The 19,334-nt window shown below is 44.9% G+C and overlaps 1 protein-coding gene across 3 annotated transcripts; it reads right to left on the minus strand.

Moving 5' to 3' along the window:
- On the minus strand, positions 1–15,885 carry LOC145534553 (serpin B3-like). Of its 3 annotated transcripts, XM_081562292.1 has the most exons (9): positions 15,429–15,885; positions 7,913–8,092; positions 6,347–6,535; positions 5,691–5,747; positions 4,305–4,433; positions 3,872–3,989; positions 2,661–2,803; positions 2,211–2,366; positions 1–832 (listed from the first exon to the last, which is right to left on the minus strand). In XM_081562292.1, exons 3-9 carry the CDS (start codon positions 6,509–6,511, stop codon positions 428–430), a joined length of 1,173 nt encoding a protein of 390 aa, XP_081418418.1. In that variant the 5' UTR covers positions 6,512–6,535; positions 7,913–8,092; positions 15,429–15,885; the 3' UTR covers positions 1–427. The 3 variants fall into 3 exon arrangements, with proteins under 3 accessions (XP_081418418.1, XP_081418417.1, XP_081418419.1); XM_081562291.1 differs by lacking the exon at positions 7,913–8,092 and having other exon boundaries at positions 15,429–15,742; XM_081562293.1 differs by lacking the exons at positions 3,872–3,989; positions 4,305–4,433; positions 5,691–5,747; ... (1 more) ...; positions 7,913–8,092; positions 15,429–15,885 and adding exons at positions 3,613–3,630; positions 5,359–5,372; positions 12,675–12,706.
- Positions 15,886–19,334: the final 3,449 nt, after the last annotated feature.

The raw sequence follows: 19,334 nt of genomic DNA on the forward strand, positions 1-19,334 counted from the left end.
CTGAAAAAGTCCTGTTTTATTGATCACCTGTTTTATAAGAGCAAACATTTTCAGGTTGTAAGCGCCCCCCCATATCACTTAAATAAATGTGGAGGTCTAGCTGAGTAGATTTGAATAATAGATGTGATTTTTGAAACAGCAGATATATTACTTCAAAGTTAGGTGAAGATAGAATATTGATATATCCTTTTATCATATGTTGAACATTTTGGCCAAATGGGAGTTTCCATGGGGAAATAGGGTAGGGTTACATGTGTCTGTGGAAAGAGAGGGAGAAGGACAGACGTTCTCTTTCAGCGGTTATATTCTTAGGGGTGACTATGAGGTTGGAAAGGAAAACGAATCCAAAGGAACCTGTTACATCAGCACTCAAGCTCCGGGAACAGCTCTGCGGATGTCCCCGAGTGTGGCCGCTGGCCAAGGACATCTAAGGGGAAGAGACTCGGCCACAGAAGAGGATGCTGTTGGTCTTGATGTGCTTGATGAGGAACAGGAAAGGGTGATCGCAGCGGAAACTCTCAGAACTTCTTCCTGCTCTTGTAATAATTTCTACACCAGTAGCTGCTGCGGCCTCCGTGCCCTCCTCGGTCACCTCCACAAAGGACTTGTGCACGACCTTCGACACCACCAGATCGCGTCTCCCGGTCATGCCCGAGAAGTCGGCCACCCCATCACGGAAGGCGTCCACCATCCCCAGGGCTTGCAGTGTGGGCACGAGGTCGTAGCTCTCTTCCACTTTAAACCGAGGCAGGTATAAATCCACTTGTCTCTTCCCCATATTCTGTGGGCTCGTCCACTCTATTAACTTCTCAGCAGTGAGCTGATCTTCAAGCTGTAACAGTGGGAAAAGGAACAACTGTCAGGATTCTCAGTGGTCATGGAGCCCACCTAACCTTGAAATGTATGGAATGAAATGTATGGAAAACCTTTATTTTAACAGTAAACATGAATACAGGAGATTCAGTTATATTATACATATAAACTCACTATATTATATATATATAATATTTATATATTGCATGTAATCTCAATATATATTATAAACTGAATATTTTGTAATATTTATGTGGTAAACTGAGCCTTCTGTATACATATGTGTATATATACCCATACATAACAGGAGAACCATTAAATAAATTTATTTTGTAAAAAATGAACTGTATATCCTCACTTCTTAAGTTGCCAGATCACTACATGTTTCATTTTCAATTAGTCTTGTCTTATTAATATCTTTTTGTGCATAGTTTTTTTCATGATATAATTATAGTGTACAACCCATTATTATTCCTTTTACTTGCTTGACCTATTTGAAAGCTTTGCCTGTGTAGATCTGTTTCTCTAATCAGGTTTAAATTGTTACATAATACCGCCATTAAGTAGAGAGTCAGTGTATGTGTTTACTTAATTAATATTTTTAAGCATTGTGTGTTAGTCCCTGAGCTGCCACATATATATTTTATGTGTGGCAAGTTCACTGCAAATTCAGCATCATTGGCTATTATAGTAATTGCAGATGGCCATTTATGGAATGACTTTTATATGCCAGATATTGTTATTGGTTTCTTTACAAATTATCTTGAACCAATATAAGAATGCTAAAAGGAAGATTCACTTTTTTTTAATTCCCAGCAATGAGGCTCCCAATAATTCTGAGAGAATGCTTCTAAATAGAGAGCGAGCATCAAGATAGATTGGTTTCTCTCCTCTCTATGAAGCACATGAGTCAGTCTGCAGAATGGAGCTCAGCATTGTTCTACTTTGTTTGATTTTGTCCATGAGTGACTGTGCACAATTTTTCATGAATCATCTACATTTGACTCTTAGTTTCCCTGTCTTCAAATGAATAGACTGGAATAGGTGAGGTTTTGATGGTTGCAAAATATTAACGTGTGAGCCAAATATACTATTTTTTGAACCAATATTCTAGTTTTTTCAGAATATTCCTGGGGCCTGTGAAGTTAAGATTTTCTACATATTCTTCCATATCACACTGGAAGGTCTATTTTTTTGGAAAGGGACAGGAGGCCAAGTTCTCCTTCATGATTTTCCATTAGACTCAACACAGAGAAGAAATGACACACTCTAGTCTTTTGCTCTTACGGCACATCACCAGCATTGTGTGAGCACTGCGTCTGTGAGCAGCCCACACAGGCCCTGTGTCACCAGCAATTGAAACAACAGCATGAAGCTTCATAGCTGCTGGGTTTTACCTCCTGAAGACCATCTACTTCATTGGGCAGCAGCACCATCATGCTTAGCTCATCGCCTTTGTACGGTATTTCCAGGATCTTGGCTTGCACGTCCTCCAGTGACACGAAATTGAAATGATTGGCTTGTTTCATCATCTGCACAGGTTTGCTTGTATCCTGCAATAAATTCATGAGGCAAAAAATGCTAAATGGGCATTAGTGCAAAAGAAAAAAAAATAATCTTATTGAGATACCAAACTCATCTTCCTTCTAAGAGATGGTCTGGGAAATCTATGAATTAGAGACAAGAGTTTCTTCAACTATTGCCAACGAAATAAAGGGGAAAAAAGACAGCCTCGATAGACCCTACTTTCTACTAGCAGTTATTGAAGAAATGAAATAATATGTGTCTAACTTTCACACTGCACACAGAGCTATGTTACATTATTATAAATTAATTACAGACAATACCTTGTTCAGCCAAAACTTTTCCTCCGCAGTACTTTCTTTGTTAAATTTCTGGTTCCACTGCCCTTTGAAATAGACGGCGTTCACCAGAACCAGAGCAGTAAAGCTGTCGAAGGAGTCTTTGGGAAACAGATTCTGGATTTTTTCTGCAAAGACAGAAAATCAAAGGTCTGTCATGAAAGGCATGAATGGTTTATCTGTCAGATGCTTTGAAAGTTACAAGTGGTGATTAAACATTCACACAAGTCAGCCCTCGAGGGACTCCCTGACCAGTGGTTGACCAGGTGAGGGTTTGCCCATGGCCCCAGCCTGATGGAGTCGCCCTCGTGGAGACGCCCCTGCTCCTGACTGGGAAGGCGTTCAGTCTGTGTGCGTGGGGACATCAGTCATCTCAAAAGGAACCCTGAAGCACTGACTTTAGATAAGGTTTCCACAAGTCAGATTTTCTGCATCCTCCCTCACTGCCCCCTCCGCATCCTCTCCTGTTCCCCCGCCCTGTGTTCGTTCTCCTTTTCTCCCTTCCTTACCCCCTCTCTGTCTTTTGAAATTTGAGCTCAATATGCTGAACAAGTAGCCAGAATATTCTTCTGGACAACCAACATGCACCCAGTAATCTAGAGCGCGTGGCAGACACCATTCCCTGAGGAGTCTTCATCTTCATTCTCCACGTTGAGTTGCTGTAGGTTAGTCCTCTATTTAGGAAGGGAGGTAGGAGGTTCATGGGATGGAGACGTTGTCCAGCCCCCTGCCTGAGTGGGGAGGACACCTGTGACAATCCTGTGGGAAGGGGACGTGGGCCAGACACCTCCTGATGCAGGTGGTCATTTCTGCAGAAAGGGTGGTTTGGGGGAGATAAGGTTGTTTCCCAATTAAAGGGACCCTTTCTGATATTTTCTCTTAGGGATCATAATCCAGAAGTTAAGCCTCCAATTAAAAGAAAAACTGATGAATCAACCTGAAGTCTGAGCAGAGACTTGGATCCACAAAGACGCTGTCATCCAGCCTCAGCTGTGCCTGCAGGGGGCTGGCCCTGGGACCCACCCCTCCCGTTTCTCTCCGCACTGACGTGGACTGTCCACCCCCTGCAGGCCCTCCCCACCCTCGGCAATCTCGTCTCACCCCGCTCCTGGCAGCCCAGTCAGGGTCCAGCACTGTGTTCACACACAGCGGGGACTCAGCAGTGACTTTCAATGAGTGACTCTCTCACAACCTACCATTGGTTTGGCTCTCCACCCAGGAATTAATCATCTTTCGACTTTCCTCTGCAGCATTTTTAAAATCAGCAGATTCCACACTGGCCAGGTAATATTTCTTAACATTATCCATGTATTCCTGTGACATGGGTGGGAAGAAAGGAAGGATGAAGAGTAATTTATCAGTAACTATGTAGGTATCCCAAGTTAAATTAAATGTGTTAAATCCTGATCAAGCAGAGTTCATAAGCCAATCCCTAGCCCCCCCCTCACTGGTGTGCTATCAGCCTCTGGGACACTCCAGCGGGTGGGGCTGTGGTCGGGGAGCCCTGCGCCCCTGGGAGAAATGCCCCCGTGTGGGTCCCCAGGCTCCTCTGCCCCCCCCCCCCCACTAGGAGTTGGGGCCTGAGGACCCGGGACGCAGACTAAAGGTGTGACAGACCAGGAAACTCACCTGGAGAAACAGAAACTCCTTTGCTCCATAGAGCCTGTTGGCGACCTTCAGCTCATAGGCATCAGTGGATTTCTTTAATTCCGTCAGAAGCTTTTGAAAGTGATGATGAACATTTCCTGGCATTTCAACCTTGAAACATCAAAAAGTGAGCTCATTGGATTCTCTGTCGATGTAAACACTAACCCTCCTGAGGTCTGTTAGATCCGTATCTAGAGGGTGGTATCCCCAGGGATGATGGTGGTTGTTATTTCCCCTAATTGGTGTGTTTTCCTGGATATAGCCTTCCTAATCTTTACAGTCTGTCTTCTAGGTAGTTCTTTCTTCCTGCTCAAACACACCCCACTCTCTTCTCTTTGGAACTACCCGTGCAGCACCATTCCCCCACTGCATGTGTCTGAGTCGTCTCCAACGGTTAGCGTAAACTTCTGAGCTAAACTTAAGCTTCTTGAGGGCCAGACCCATAGTGCGTCTCTAACAGTCATCAGCTGTGTGAGAAAGTGAAATCTGCATGTTGTCCTAGGTTATGACATGAAGCCCTGTTGTACTCCTGGTGGGACTGTCTTCTGAGACCCGTTGACTCTGATCCACAGCTCTTCAATCTGATGGTCACGCTCCTCAGTGGAGATGCAGTGTGTGCCTGGGACACTGATAACAGCTGTGCACCAGCATCTCAGAGTCTTCAGTTGAATTCACATGATAACAAGAGACTGCAGAGAGCTAAGTAACTTCTCCAAGGAGACAGAGCCAGGTTTTCAACTCAGGCTTGTCTCAACCCAGACCCTTACCGTTGCTCCCTAAGAGTCTGGGGCTAGTCTATAAACAGTAGCTCCCAGTTAATCACTTTCCATAATGTATTTTGATGCCTACCTATTGGTCTTAATATTATGAATCAATATTATCCAATAACAATATTAATATTATGAGTTAATTAATACTCCCTAATGTTAGAAACATGTTATAAATACTATGATTATTATTTTGCTATAATAATGATAGTAAAATACATAATAAATATCAGCACTTTCACTTTCCTGGCACTGCTATTCTGTTTCACATGGATGTGCAGGTGTGGCAGCAGACATTCTATGGCCCCCAGTTAATTGGGATGAAGTCACTGTGGCTCAGAGCAGTTGTATTTTCCACATTGGTCATTGCTGAACAACAGAGCACAATTTGACGCTCCTTTGGGTTTCAGAGCCCTTACCTCTCAGGATAACAAAGATGTGAAGTGCCTATGTAACATGAAGCGAGTAACAACTCTGTGCACTGCATTTCACTTAAGATGTCCCCTAAAAATGGACTTTTCCCACGTTGTCTGAAATTCCCAGTTTAAACTATGACCCTCTTGGATACATGATCTTCTAAGTCCGGTGCTCTGTGACTCACAGGATCATTTGCGGCTCCTCCTCTTGTCTTCTCTGCGATTTTACTGAAGTGAAGGACCTGGAGGAGACAGATAGTGCGGCAAAGAAATGTTACCTATATATATCTGTGTGCATCACAGTGGGTAAGAAAGAAAGAAAAAAATCAGGAAGAAGAAAGGAAAAACAGGGCAAACCAAGTACCAAACCAAACAAAGAAACCCCAAAGCATATGGAACAAAGAAAAGAAGAAAGTAATATTCACTGTAAACACTTGCTTCTTAAAAATCACAGACTGTGTGTGAAAAACGCTAAGCTGGTTGATTACCAGCCACTTCAGAGAATCCTGACTTACTTTGCATTCATTGCTGAGGAGACATGGAAAGATGTCTCCCATGGATTTTAGTCAACACATCACTTCTACCGAGCTCTTCCATTAAAGCCTCACTCTGGTTGTTGGGCAATTGCAGGGGTTCATCCCAGCCCCCAGAGGAAGTCCAGGCACAGGAAGCAGGTGGGGAGCCCTGCGGGAGAGTGTGTGCCCCCCTCTGTGCCCACCCAGTCGAGCAGCTGCTTGAGCTTCCCGTGGGACCCCCGGGGACAGCCAGACCTGTGATCATCTGCACTCCAGCCAGCAGACAAACCATGCAAACCTGTGACGGAAAGGCCGCTGCCACCTACCTTCTGCATTTCGGATGCGGTGTTTTCTCGGGCCCCTAAGTAAGTCATGGCTAAGGCTGATGAGATACTGAAAGGGGACAGGAAGATGTTTTCCTTCTCTGATCGTCTGATCTGGTGGAACAGATTGACTGCAAGGCGGATGATGGCTTCGCCGAGGGAGCTCATGGTGGCCGGATGTGTCTGGGAGTCCTGGGAGAGCATCAGATGCGTTTTATAATCACTCTAGTGAAGGGGACTTTGTTAGTCTATAATAAAATTTTCTTAAAAGAAATGTCTTGTATGTGAGCTGTGGGATTCTGCCAACTCTGTGTGGCCGTACTCAGTCATTCAGTCATGTCCCTCTCTGCAACCCTACGGACTGTGGCCTGGAAGGCTCCTCTGTGCATGGGAGTTTCCAGTCCGAACACTGGAGCGGGTTGCCATTTCCTTTTCCAGGGGATCCTCCCGACCCAGGGATCAAACCCATGTCCGTTGTGTCTCCTGCTTTGGCAGGTGCATTCTTTACCACTGCGCCATCTGGAACTGTAGCTCCTTTCCTTTTACTTTTAGAGTTGTTTTCAATGTGTATACTTCATACTTAGAAGACTATAAAAGAACTTTTGTAAAAACTAATAGAATATTTTTATCTTTTCTTCCTCACCTGCTGTACTAACACTGGGTTGCTGCTGCTGCTGCTGCTAAGTCGCTTCAGTCGTGTCCGACTCTGTGCGACCCCGTAGGCGGCAGCCCACCAGGCTCCGCCGTCCCTGGGATTCTCCAGGCAAGAACACTGGAGTGGGTTGCCATTTCCTTCTCCAGTGCATGAAAGGGAAAAGTGAAAGTGAAGTTGTTGAGTCGTGTCCGACTCTTAGCGACCCCATGGACTGCAGCCTACCAGGCTCCTCCGTCCATGGGATTTTCCAGGCAAGACTGGGTAGAGAAGACCTTATATATAACAGACACCAAAACAAAGACCGATGTGACACCATCCAGCCATCCATCATGAGGCACCTCTCTGCCATTTTTTAATTTAAGAAAACTAAAAGAAGATTGGCTGCACTGGGCCTTTGTTGCAGTGAGCAGGCTTCCTCTTGATCTTTGGAGAATGGGGGCTCTCCTCTAGTTGAGACGCACGGCTTCTCTCTGCGGCGCGTCTCCTGTTGTGGGGCACGGGCTCTAGGGTTCTGGCTCCTTAGCTGTGGTGCCCGAGTTTAGTTGCCCCGCGGCATGTGGGACATTCCCGGAGCGGGGATGGAACCCGGGTCCCCCGCATTGGCAGGTGGATTCTCATCCACTGGACCGCTAGGGAAGCCCTGCATTTTTCTTGAAGGATTTGTGGGTGCTGCACCTCCTATCCCCCATCACACTTCCTCCTAAGGAAGCGTTTGTGTTTTGGAAATAAATAAATTACCTAAAGATTAAAGCAGATGAAAAATTGTTCTACTTTTGCCCTGGCTAAATAATAAAATACAATCAGACAAAATGAAACAGAGAAACGATGTACAATTGTATAGATAAAGAACACATCATTGTTGTTATTTCCAGAAAGGATTCATGTGGCTCCGCAGAGCTGCTGGAAGCGCTTACCTGCGTTCCTGGAGTGAGCAGAGGTGGGCGGGCAGTCTGTAAGCCTGTGCTGTGAGCGCTCGGCTCCTCAATATATGCCTCTCTCGAGTCCTCCCTTTCTTCACAGAAGCTGGTGTTTCAAGTAAATCAACTTTTGATTTCTTCACCAAGCTATCCATCACTTTTATGAGCTTGAAGTCTCTATGAATAAAGACAAAGTTATTGTTCCATTCTTATATGTCCTTTTCTTCTGTGGAAGAAATTGTGACCTGCAGTCATTAGCTCATATGAGATGCCTGTACGTGTCTTTCTAAGACCAGCGAGAATAAAGTTAAATTACTACTTCTTCATGTCCCCTAAGCAGAGCCTGGTGGGCTGCCGTCTATGGGGTCGCACAGAGTCGGACACGACTGAAGCGACTTAGCAGCAGCAGCATGTCCCCTAAGCCACTATTCCCAATGAGAAAGAACCCTTAAAAAGTCTTTCTTCTCTTACATGTTGAATTGTTTTCAAGGCCACTTCTAGTACAATTCTAGTAATTAATAAAAAAGTACAATTTTTTCTAATCTATATTCTGAGAGTTTGTCCAGCCTGACCACCATTTCCTTAACAAGTATTCTGTATCACCAAGAAAATGTTTCAGACTCTCAGCTTAAGAGATGCTGGCGAAGTGTCTTAGCAGCAGCAGGTGGAGAACCGGTGCGTGCGTGCCAAGTCACCCAGTCGTGTCTGACCCTCTGTGACCCCCAGGACTGTAGCCCACTAGGCTCCTCTGTCCATGGGATTCTCCAGCCAAGAAAATTGCAGTGGGTTGCCACGTTGTCCTCCAGGGGATCTTCCCACCTCAGGGATCGAACCCAGGCCTCTTACTTCTACCTGCACTGGCAGGGAGGTTCTTTACCGCTAGCACCACCTGGGAGGCCTGGAGAACAGGTGTCCCCCGCCCTCCCCTAAAGGCAGGACCGCGGCCTCAGTGCCCGTGATCTCCACCCCTGCCCCCATAGCCTGCCTGGCAGCCTGTCCCTGAGGGTCCCCGCATTCAAAGGTCAGAGGGAAGCTTGTCTCCCTGAAGTCAACTGCTCTCAGTGAGGAGAAAAATGAATGCAAATAGGGGCCATTTAGGGGGCAGTTTTCTGATTTTTGCACAAAGATGTATCAGAAAAATAAATTGTTTGAGCTCCAGAATCACGACATTTCTCAATCAGCTTGCAATGTAGCATACCAGCTTCTGATTCATGGTCAGGACAAGAGAATCAAATGCCGGTTTAAAAAAAAAAAAGATAAAAATTGTTCTTCGAACAGTATGGTTCGATCTTGTCACTGGAGCTGTATTCTCCTCAAGGGTGTTGCATTCTCATAACAGAATAATATTAAAAACTGCTGACTTTTACTGTTGGTGTTGTTCAGCTGCTCAGTCATGTCCGACTCTTTGTGACCCTATGGACTGTAGCACACCAGGCTTCCTTGTCCTTCACTAACTCCCAGAGTTTGCTCAAATTCATGTCCATTGAGTTGATGGTGCTATCTAACCGTCTCATCCTCTGCCATTCTCCTCTCCTTTTGCCTTCAATCATTCCCAGCATCAGGGTCTTTTCCAGGGAGTCGGCTCTTCACATCAGGTGGCAAAAGTATTAGAGCTTCAGCTTCAGCATCAGTCCTTCCAATGAATACTCAGGGTTGATTTCCTTTAGGATTGACTGGTTTGATCTCCTTGCTGTCCAAGGGACTCTCAAGAGTCTTCTCCAGCGCCATATTTTGGAAGCATCAATTCTTCGATGCTCAGCTTTCTTTATGGTCCAACTCTCACATCCATACATGACTACTGGAAAAACCATAGCTTTGACTAGATGGACTTTTATCACTAGTCGGCAAAGTGGCTTTTCTGCTTTTTAATACGCTATCTAGGTTTGTCATAGCTTTCTTTCAAGAAGCAAGCATCTTTTAATTTCATGGCTGCAGTCACTGTCTACAGGGATTTTGGAGCCCAAGAAAATATGATTTTTGCTGAGGGAGTATGTATTGACCCATTTTCCTCTTTAACACCTTTTTCAGGATGGTGCCTCTGTGTTCCCCATTTCACAAGTGACAGAGACAAGGCGCACAGCAGCAGAACAGAGGCCCAGGTGTATAAGGCAGTGAATTTCTCAGGTGACTTCTCCAGGCAAGTAGCTGGTTCCAGCAGGCTGAGTGTGTACTCACTCCCACAGGGAAGTGTGTAGACAGACTCTGGGATTTTACTGACCTATCTCCTTGTGTTAAGATGGAAAGAACCTGTTTTTCTGTCCTCTCAAGAGATATTACATCATCCCACAAAATCTGAAGGGGTGGGAATGGGTCTCCATGTTCTTCTCTGTGGGACCCACAGTCACTTAGAGGGAAGGCTGGTCTCCACCCAGAGACACCAGGCGCAGTGAGTGGGGGATCGGATCGGAGCGGTTTCCTCTGTGGATGTGGTTTACAGAGAAGGTCAAACCGTGCTCACTCAGCATTTCCCCAAACTGCTCTATTCAGCTAGGATTTAGCAGAAATGAGTCACTGTGGGAAGGGAATAAAGGTGGAGAAAAGAAAGTGTTTTTCTCCGGAGTACACTGTTTTCTGAGGCATGGCTGTCAGTGGAAGGGTTGCATTTCCATGGCATCTGGTCCAATATTTCCCCTTTGAAAGGGTGTGGAGTGTGTGTACTGTGGACTGACTTTCCAACCGAGTCACAACTCACATACAGTCAGCCCTCCAACCCCAAAGGTTCTGCACCCATGGACTCAATCAAGCAGACTGAAAATATTTGGAAAAACTTCCGAAAAGTTCCGAAAAACAGTCCTTGAATTTGCCCCACACTAGGAACTCCTTTCCACTTTACAACTCTTCAAATAGCCTTTACACTGTATTAGGTATTATAAGAAATTAAGAGGTGATTTAAAGTATAAAGGAGAATGTATGTAGGTTATATGTCATTTCATAGAAGGTATTTGAGTATTTCTATATCCTTGAGGTATCCTTGAACCAATCCCCTGTAGATCTCAGGAAATGTCTATAGTGTAGATTTCATTTCTTAACACTATGAAAGTCATTGGCTTTTGGCCCACAGATAGGGTCATGCAACCACGACCATGATCTGTTCCAGAATAATTTCATTACTCACTAAGAAGCTCCCTACACAATTCTTCCTTCCCCTCTTTGGAAGTCTCTGATCTGCTTATTGTTTCCATGGATTTGTTTATTTTGAGTATTTCATATAAATGGAATTGCACACTACGTGGCCTTTTTTATCAGGCTTCTTTCACTCAGCATAATATTCTCAAGGTTCATCCACACTGTTGAATAAATGGTGCATCATTACTTTATATGACTATATTATGCTCCATCGTATGAAATACAACGTTTAAAAAATCCATTCATGTGTGGATATACATTTGGGTTTTGTGTACTATGGTGAATAATGCCAACATGAACTCTCATGTAGAAATTTCACTATGGACATATTTCTTAGGCATTTACCTAACAGTGGAATTTCTGGGTCAATGGTAAGTCTATGTTGGATTGATTGATTGATGTTTGCTCTATGATTGATCTAGAACTCCCATACTGCCTTCCCCAGCAGGTGCACCATTTTCCCACCAGACTATGATGAAAGCGCGTGTGTGGAGTTCTGACTGCACATCTCCAGCACTTGTTACTGTCCTTGGTCTGAATCTGCTATCTCAGCACATCAGTCACTCACAGGAAGACTCACCCACCGCAGAGTGTCCAAAGCACAGGGATGGAGACGTGGGGTGAAGGAAGGGGAGACCTGCGTCACTAAACCTGAAAGATGATTTTCTGGCCCCCAGCCCCCAGCCCTGCTGCTCTTAGGGCTCCTCCTGGTTATGTGTGTCCTGACCCCCAAATGACCCTGGAGGTCAGAGACCCCTGAGCTGAGATGGGTGGGCTGAGCGAGGATGGAGTCTGCTGGAGTCTGATGGGGGAGCTGAGTCTAAAGAAGAAGGAAACAGCAGGAGAAAAGACCCAGGATGAAAAACGACAAACATGAGGAATAAGAGTGCCCAGTCCAGGCTGCGTCCCGGGCGCTGTCGGAGAGCGGGGAGGCCCCGGGCCGGAGCCGGGTGGACGTCTTTGGGCTCAAAGAGAAAGGGCTCTGAGCCCCGAGACAGAAGCAAGGAGCCCCGCTGGGCCTGGAAGAAGCCCAGGGGACAGAGCAGGAGATGTGGACTCAAGGGAACCACTGACTGAGCTGATTCCTCCTGTGACTAAGTTACCGAGGCTGGTGGTGCAGAGGCTGGCTTTGAGGAAAAGGCACTAACTGATAAGGACCAGGGTTTTGCTAAAATTTTACAGTGAACCTGGGTTAGTTCAAATAAGAAGTCATGTGATACCTTTCTCTCCCTCCTTTTGAAATGTGTTCCTGGAATGTAATAGACAAGGTGAAGACACCATGATGTCACACAGTGTCACAGGAGACTCAGAAATTCTCAGATGATTTTGCAAGTCAGTACTTGCCAACCTGTCTTTGGGTATTTTCTAAAGACGCTAATGTCACTGGCATCATGAGTCCAGGAGCCCAATAAAGCCGAAGAGGAAATGACACTTTGAGGATCCATCCCACTGTTCCCGATGCCTGTGCAGGTCGGGTAAGAATAGCTCCTGTTTTCCTGCTGTTTTCTACTTCCTTGTGAGGAGTACGGCGATTTGTCAGCATTGCTGAGTTGCACAACCTAGGGGGCAAGTGTGTGGTTGTACCCGCCAGCAGGTAAGCTGGTTACCCGAGAAGATCCTCCAAGCATTCAATAATAGGGTGTCTGCCAACTGCATCTTTCCCATAGCGAGGGAACGCTCTCATCCGTAGGTGTGCCACGGAAGCTTGAGACCATTCATTCATCACCACCGTTCCCCCCACTCCCACGAGTCCAATTCCACCCAAGACAGTCATTCTGCTCTCTGCTTATCACCATTCCACCCTGTCACTTGCGGATCCCTTACAAGTCCTGCTTTGCTTCATCTTGGCTTTCTTGTACTGCTGCCAGGAAATCTGCTAGGTTCTCCGTTTTCCTAGGACTGTCCCTCTTCCTCCTTGCTTTATCTGAAATGTGGATTTTCCCCAGGATTGCACGTCCCCTGATCTTTTCTTAGAGGCACCTCCTCATTCTCCTACTTCATATTGTGAAGCCAGAAAACATGGTCTTCTCTTTCTCTTGTTCCCACTGCCTTTTGCAGCCATTGTTCTTTCTTAGTCTTGATGTCCCTTGTCCAGTTTCTGACATGCAGGTATCTTACCACGTGCCCACCTGCCAGCTTGTATATACTCCTTAATAGTCACTAATTGATCGCCTCTCCCTCGTTTATGATTTTGCTCTTCATCCTCAGTGCGTTCAGCTTTTTCAGTGTCTTCCAACCTTGTATTCCATAGGTAACGGATGGAATCCATGCTTACCCCATGTTCCATCTCTGTTCCAGTTCAAGCTCTTGTTTGTGAAAATCTAGTCATGTCTTTTGTTCTTTTGCTATTTGGATCCATGGTCTTCCTTATCTATTTAAATATGCTCTTTATTTAAAGCAATGTTAATTATTGCTAATGCCTATCACTGGAGCATTAGTGAAGTGGTAAAGTTCCAGAGGGAAGAAAATTTGGTTACATGGGATATTGTGGGTATGCTCGGGATTTTATTTTGCTTCTCCAGTTTCATCTTTCACTGTCTCAACCTCCGATGTCCCCAGGAGGCAGAGATGCAGCGAGACATAATCAGGGTTCTGGTCCGCTGGGGAATGTTGCGTTCGGTCTGTGGGAGGCACCAAGAGTAGACCCACAGCTGGGTGAGGTCGGGCTCCTCAGTCACCCCGCTCCTCTCAGCTGGGTTGTCAAGACACGGCTGCATTTCTTTACCAAAGCCCGGGAACCTTATTGGGCAGCTTTTCTGCAGCTACAGCTACCTTCTCCTGATTATGCCACCATTCCTGCCCTTGGTGTAGGTCTAGGCGTGGCGAGGTCTCCTCACGGTCGCTGTCCCTGGATGCTTCCCCACTTTATCTTGGCTTCTTTTAGCCCTGAGCATTCTTCGTGCGTGTGCGCGTGCATGCTAAGTTGCTTTGGTTGTGTCTGATTCTTTGCGACCCCTTGGACTGTAGCTAGCCTGGCCCCTCTGTCCACAGGGTTGTCCATGCAAGAATACTGGAGTGGGTTGCGATGCTCTCCTCCAGGGAATCTTCCTGGCCCTGGGATTGAACCCAAGTCTCTTACAGCTCCTGCATTAGCAGACTGGTTCTTTACCACTGGTGTCACCTGGGAAGCCCCGAGCATCCTTTGTACAGTCCCCTTTTTCAACTTTCCTTAATCACCCACTTTGACTGGAGTCATTTTTTTTCCTGCTAGACACTTGACTAGTACAGTGAGCAAATGGCTTTAGAAGAAACATTTTTGACAGGGATTTTGGGATTGGATCTGTCCCATATTGAGTCAGGAAACAGCTGACTCATTGGAAAAGACCCTGATGCTGGGAAAGGTTGAAGACAGAAGGGGAAGAGGATGACAGATGATGAGATGGTTGAATGGCATCACCGACTCAATGGACATGAGTTTGAGCAAACCCTGGGAGATATTGAAGGACAGGGAGGACTGGTGTGCTGCGGTCCATGGGGTCACAAAGAGTCGGACATGACTGAGCAACTGAACAACAACAGCTACCCCATACTGAGAGGCAGGTGCTGAGAGGGACTAGGGCATCGACGTAGGGCACATGTAGCATCACGTTATCAGTGATGGAGGCGAGGCATGAAGTGGAAGGCAAGTGGAAGACAGGTGTTGGGACATCAGTGACTGTGGTGCTTAGTTGCTACTGTGACAATGTGTAGGATCAGCTGCTTTCTTATGATGGGATAGGAAAGTCTTCCAACAGAAATCTGAAAGACACTTTTCATGGATCTTGACAAGGAAATCCTAAAAAAACATAGATATGTTTACAGCAGTAAGATTCTTAATCTTTCTAGGTCAGCAAAATGCACTTTCTACCACAGTGAGATTAACAGCAATAAAGCTGACATTAAAAAAAGATTCTAAGTATTGGTATCATGTAGGAAATGGTGTGATGTAGAGGAGAATTACTGATACAGTGCTGATAAAAATGCTAGATAGTAAAAGCAATTTGGGAATACTTCATGATATGTGACTGTTGGAGGGAGAACAAGATGGCGGAGGAGTAGGTGGACGTGGACTATGTCTCTCTCCACGGACACATCAGGAATACACCTTCAGACACAGAAGTGCTTGCAGAACGCTAGCTGACAGCGGACAGGAGGACGTGACCAGTGGAAAAGAATATATACAACCATGCAAAACTCGGTAGGAGGAAGGAACTAGGGGGAAAACAGGAGTGTTAGTAGGACTGGACCTGCCCTCAGTGGGTGGGGGAACTGAAGCAGGGGTCCAATCCCCGCATCGGGGCAACTGTCTGAGTCAGAGAAGACACATTTAAGGCAAGAGTGAAACAGCTGATCTGTGGCAGCCTAAATGGAATGAGAATCAGACAGTCCTTGCAACAGCCATACATACCCCAGACAGGGACGCAGATCCCCTGGAAGGCGCAGCGGCTGGGAGCTGAAGTTTGTGGATTGTGGAGCAATCCCAGGGCGAGGGCTGCTGTTGACTGCAGAGATCCAGAGGATGTGAGGGAGGAGATTGTGGTGGGAAATGCCTGTGAAGGAAAGCCAGGCAGCCATGGAAACAGGGTGATACTGCTAAGTCACACGTAGCGGGTGGAGCTATCACCATATCCTCTCTCTCTCCACACTCCAGCATCGGCTCCTGAACAATAGAGAGGCTGGCCCATCAAATGGCTGACGCACTGAACTACAGAGTAGGACCCCACCCAGGGTGCCCCTTTAAGTGCCTGATGCGCCAAACTACAGAGAAGGACCCCAGGCAAGCGAGCCCTCTAAGTGCCTGACCAGTGGAGCTATGGAGAAAGACTGGCCAAAGAGGCCCTCTGATCGCCAGCTACAGGAGGCTCGAAAAAAGACTCTGAAAGACTTGATAGGGCTTCCCTGATAGCTCAGTTGGTAAAGAATCTGCCTGCAATACAAGAGACCTGGGTTTGATTCCTGGGTTGGGAAGATCCCCTAGGTTGGGAAGGTCCCCTGGAGAAGGGAAAGGCTACCCACTCCAGTATTCTGGCCTGGAGAATTCTATGGACTGTATAGTCCATGGAGTTGCAAAGAGTCGGACAGGACTGAGCGACTTTCGCTTTCACTTTCAGGGCCATAATTCCGGCGGCGGAGGCAGTCTGTGTCCCTGAACACTTGGCGCTGCCAGGGTCCCTGCAAGCCAAGCAGCTGTGCCACCTTCACACTCAACTCTCACTGGGGCAGAGCTGACACAGGCAAAAAACGTCTTGCGTCTATGCATGCAGGGTCACATCGTGTCCAACTCTTTGTGAACCTGTAGACTGTGGCCTGCTAGACTTCTCTGTCAGGAGGGTTCTCCAGGCAAGAATATGGAGTGTATTGGCCAAAACTGGTTGCCATACCCTTCTCGAGCACTATATTTCCTGCTGCCCTAGCCGCCAACTCCCCTGAGTACCTGGTGCTGCCAGAACCCCTGAGACCCAAGCAGCTGCACGACCTCCACACCTGGTCCTCACAGGGGCAAACCCAAGTCCTCCAGGGCAGCCTCAGCGGCAAACCCCAGTGGACAACCCACATGCAGAGGTGGAAATAAAACCACAGTTGAAATCCAGGGGCAGTGTGGCTAAGTAAGAAGACCCCAAAACCTTCCTACCAGCTGTACAAGCTGCAGATTAAATCCACATGATCAACTAGGCAGACTCTGTGTCTATGGAATATATAAAAGGAATTTAAGAGCTCCCACAAAAGAAAACACACTAGTTCTGATAGCTGTGGACATCAGAGGCAAGAACACACAGGAGTAGGACCTGGTTAGAATCTGAGCTGCCCCCACAGCGGGTCTAGAGATCAATACAGTGTTGGAGGGCATCCTAGGGAGGTGAGGTGGCTGTGACTCCCAGCGAGGGAAAGGACTCTGACAGCAGCGACCCAAGAAAAACATTTATTATTCTTATGTTTTGACTTGTTCTGTAGACTCTGTTTTGACTTGTTCTGTAGATTCTTTTGGATTCCTTTTTCTTTTTTTTCCCCCCCTCTATTGTTGTTGATTTTATTGGCACCATGAAATCTAATTAAGCTTTTGAGTTTTTTGTTGTTGTTATTGTTCCTCAGTCACATTTTTTACTGTTGTTATAAACCTCTGCCTCTACATTGGGCTTTTGCAGCTCTGTGGAGTTCCCCCATCCCCGTTTTTTTTTTCTTTCTTTCCTCTTTTTTAAAAAAAATTTATTATTACTATTATTATTTTTCTACATTTATTCCTTTGTTTGCTTTTCCTACTGTTTTTTTCCCCTTGCAGTTAATCTTCACTGTATATAAATCTTATCTACCTCTATTTAACTTTGCATATCTATTTTTTCTTTCTTTCCTTTCCTCTCAACATATTTGCTAGTTTTCTTTTCATTGCTTTATTCCCCAATTGGCACTTTGTTTTAGTTTTGTTTTCCAGTTTGTGCTTTAGTTAGTTTTGTTCTTAACTGGTAGATAAAATTTTTGGTTTCCTTTGTTCGCCGGGTCAATCTATTGTACTTTATTTTTGTTGGACTGTTTTGATTTTGCTTATGGGTATATATGTATATGTGTATATTCAGTTATACTTTTTATTGTTGTTATAAACCTCTGCCTCTACATTGGGGTTTTGCAGTTCTGTGGAGTTTTCCTTTTTTCTTTTTTTCTTTCTTCTTCCCTTTTTTCTTTTCTCTTTTATACAATTTTAATTTTTAATTTTTTAAACCTATTATATTTCTTCTATATTTATTCCTTTGTTTGCCTTTTCTACTGTTCTTTTCCCCTTGCAATTAATCTTTGATGTATATAAATCTTCTTCATCTACCCCTATTTAACTTTGCATATCTATTCTTTCTTTCCTTTCCTCTCAATATATTTGCTAGTTTTGTTTTCATTGCTTTATTTCCCATTTGGCACCTTGCTTTAGTTTTATTTTCCAGTTTGTGATTTAGTTAGTTTTATTCTTAACTGGTAAATATAATTTTTAGTTTCCTTTGTTCACCAGGTCAATCTACTGTACTTTGTTGGAATGTTATGACTTCGCTTATGGGTGTATATGTATTGTGCATATTCCATCATTTTAATTATTATTTGCCTGATTTTGTAACTGCCATTTGTCAGAGGTTCATCTTTGCTTTCTCGTTTTTGAGTATTTGTTTTAATCTCACTTAATGCCATAACAAACCACTTGTGGAATCTTTGTTCCTGACCAGAGATCAAGCCCTGAACTTTTGGAGTGGGAGCACTGACTCCAAGACTCTAGACAACCAGAGAACTAACCCCAGGGAGTATCAAATAGTGAGAACTCACACAAGGAAACCACTTGAAAACAAGACCTGGCATCACCCAACCACCAGTAGCATCCTGTGCAGGATACCTCATCTAATCAACAAACAAAACAAAAATACAAACCCAATCATCAGCAGACAGGATTACTACCTCACTCGGCCTTGCCAATCAGAGGAAAAACAAGCAAACAAAAAAGCTCAGTGCAAATCTCACCCTATACAAAGCTCACACAAACCGCTGGACCAATCATAGGAGGGCAAAAGCCAACAGGAAGAAAGAATTCAACCTGGAAGCCTGGGAAAAGGAGACCTCAGACACAATAAGTTAAAAAAAAATAATGAAAAGGTAGAGAAATACCACACAAATTAAGGAACAAACTAGAAACACAGATGTCCAAATAAATGAAGAGGAAATAGGTGAACTACCTGAAAAAGAATTTAGAATAATAATATTAAAGATGATCAAAAACCTTGAAAACAAAATGGTGAAAATGCAAGAATCAATTAAAAAAGACCTAGAAGAATTAAATAGACATACAGAGACAAACAATACAATTACTGAAATTAAAAATACTCTAGAAAGAATCAATAGCAGAATATCTGAAGCAGAAGAACAAATCAGTGAGCTGGAAGATAAAATGATGGAAATAACTTCTGAAGAGTAGAATAAAGTAAAAACAATGAAAAGAACTGATGATAGTCTCAGAGACCCCTGGGACAATATCAAATGCACCAACATTCAAATTATAGGGGTCCCAGAAGAAGAAGAGAAAAAGAAAGGGGATGAGAAAATTTTTGAAGAGATTATAGTTGAAAATTTCCCCAACATGGAAAAGGAAATAGTCAATCAAGTCCAAGAGGCACAAAGAGTCCCATACAGGATAAACCCAAGGAGAAACATGCCAAGACACATACTAATCAAACTAACAAAGACAAAACACAAAGAAAGAATATTATAAGCAGCAAGGGAGAAGCAACAAATAACACACAAGGGAAACCGCACATGTTTAACCGCTGATCTTTCAGCAGAAACTCTATGG

Source organism: Giraffa tippelskirchi, chromosome 14 (genome assembly GCF_054371585.1).
Source record: "Giraffa tippelskirchi isolate mGirTip1 chromosome 14, T2T-mGirTip1v1.2.pri, whole genome shotgun sequence".
Classification (NCBI taxonomy): Eukaryota; Metazoa; Chordata; class Mammalia; order Artiodactyla; family Giraffidae; genus Giraffa; species Giraffa tippelskirchi.

Excerpts from the sequence above, each read along its gene's own strand:
- LOC145534553 (XM_081562291.1), bottom strand. The coding sequence starts at position 15,674 with ATGCTGGAGTGTGGAGAGAGAGAGGATATGGTGATAGCTCCACCCGCT. Across the intron at positions 6,536-15,428 it reads GATCTGCGTCCCTGTCTGGG|GACTCCCAGACACATCCGGC; the intron begins GTATGTATGGCT and ends ATGCTCTCCCAG. Across the intron at positions 4,434-5,690 it reads GAGGAGCCGCAAATGATCCT|GTTGAAATGCCAGGAAATGT; the intron begins GTGAGTCACAGA and ends TGATGTTTCAAG.